Source organism: Eimeria mitis, genomic scaffold (genome assembly GCF_000499745.2).
Source record: "Eimeria mitis Houghton genomic scaffold, Emh_scaff5548, whole genome shotgun sequence".
Classification (NCBI taxonomy): domain Eukaryota; phylum Apicomplexa; class Conoidasida; order Eucoccidiorida; family Eimeriidae; genus Eimeria; species Eimeria mitis.
Window position 1 is genome coordinate 2,414 of NW_013573819.1, and position 1,315 is coordinate 3,728.

General features: G+C 40.4%; 1 protein-coding gene across 1 annotated transcript in view; it reads right to left on the minus strand.

Annotated features, from left to right (window-relative positions):
- The window catches only part of EMH_0082710 (uncharacterized protein), a gene marked incomplete at both ends in the record, with an annotated part of 3,075 nt that extends 1,851 nt beyond the window's left edge, over nucleotides 1-1,224 (minus strand). The window contains one exon of the mRNA XM_013500568.1: nucleotides 827-1,224. Coding sequence (XP_013356022.1) covers nucleotides 827-1,224 — 398 coding nt within the window. The remainder of the gene's footprint in view (nucleotides 1-826) is intronic.
- Nucleotides 1,225-1,315: the final 91 nt, after the last annotated feature.

Sequence of the window (1,315 nt, forward strand, 5' to 3'; positions counted from 1 at the left end):
TTTCTGCTGCTGCTGCTGCTGCTGCCAGGGAGAGAAGAAAGATGCTGGTATCTGCGTGAGTACTTGTTCTTTGATTTTTTGTATTTGTTTTTTTCTGTGTTTATTTCTGAAATCCTCAACAGCAAGAAATGTAGTTTTAGGTGTAAAAAAAAAACAAACAAAAAGAGAAACACCAAGCAACCCCACCCCAATATAAATAGATATAATAAGCCATAATCTATCTGAAGCAAAATTACTTTGTTTATATATAGTCGACATAATCACAGGGATAGAGAAAGATAGAGAACGAAGAGACCCCATCAACCCAACAATTACGCTCTGCTGTCTAGGGAATAGATTAGATAAACAAAGCAAAGAAAAAAAACCAGGATCAGCAGCCATACCAATAAGAATAAAAGCAGGAATATAAAATATAAATGAAGAAGAAGAGATAGCTAGTAAACCCCAACCGCATGCATCTATAAATACAGCCCCAAACAGAGTAAAACGAGGGCCCATACGATCGAGTATAAGTCCCCCCACAGCTGAAAAAATAAAGTTAGAAGCAAATGCAGCTGTATATAAATTATTTATTGCGTTTTTCCTTGAGGGGCAATCTATATAGTTTATATCTCCCACTGTCTGTACACCCCAATCTGTATCCTTTATACATAACCAGCTGTATGCTCCTGATTTATATAATATATCTTGCATGCCGTTCCAGCCCCAATATGTACAGCCCCGAAGAAATATAACAAAAAGATATAAAAATAAAAGCAGAATACGAGATGCATGCATTGGTGTTTTTTGTTTTATTGTTTCTTTTATATATGGGTTTTCTTTTGACCTTAATGATGGCTCTCGCCCCCATTCTCTTCTTTGTTTTTTTAGTTTTGTTTTGTAACTGCTTCTTATATACTCCAGCAGATGCTGCTTGTCTTCTGGGCCTCTTATACGAATTACTTCCACTTGTGCTGCTGCTGCTGTTGCTGCTGCTGCTGCTGCTGTTGTTTCTGCTGCTGCTGCTGCTGCTGGGTCAGCTGCTAGAAGGGATGAGCTCTCACCAACGATAGATCCGCCTGTTCTTCGTGCTGTTGGGGGTGTTGTTTTTGCTGTTGCTGCTGTTGCTGCTGCTGCTGCTGCTGCTGCTGCTGCTGTTGTTGCTGCTGCTGCTGCAGCAGGAGAAGGGGAATCACACTCCATAGTGGGAGGAGAGGTGTCAGAAGGCTGCAGGGCAGAACTCATCTTTCTTTGGGTTTATAAAGAAACAGAAAAAAGAAAAAAACAGAAAAAGAGACAAAAGAGAGACAATAAACACCGCTGCTAGCAGCAGCAG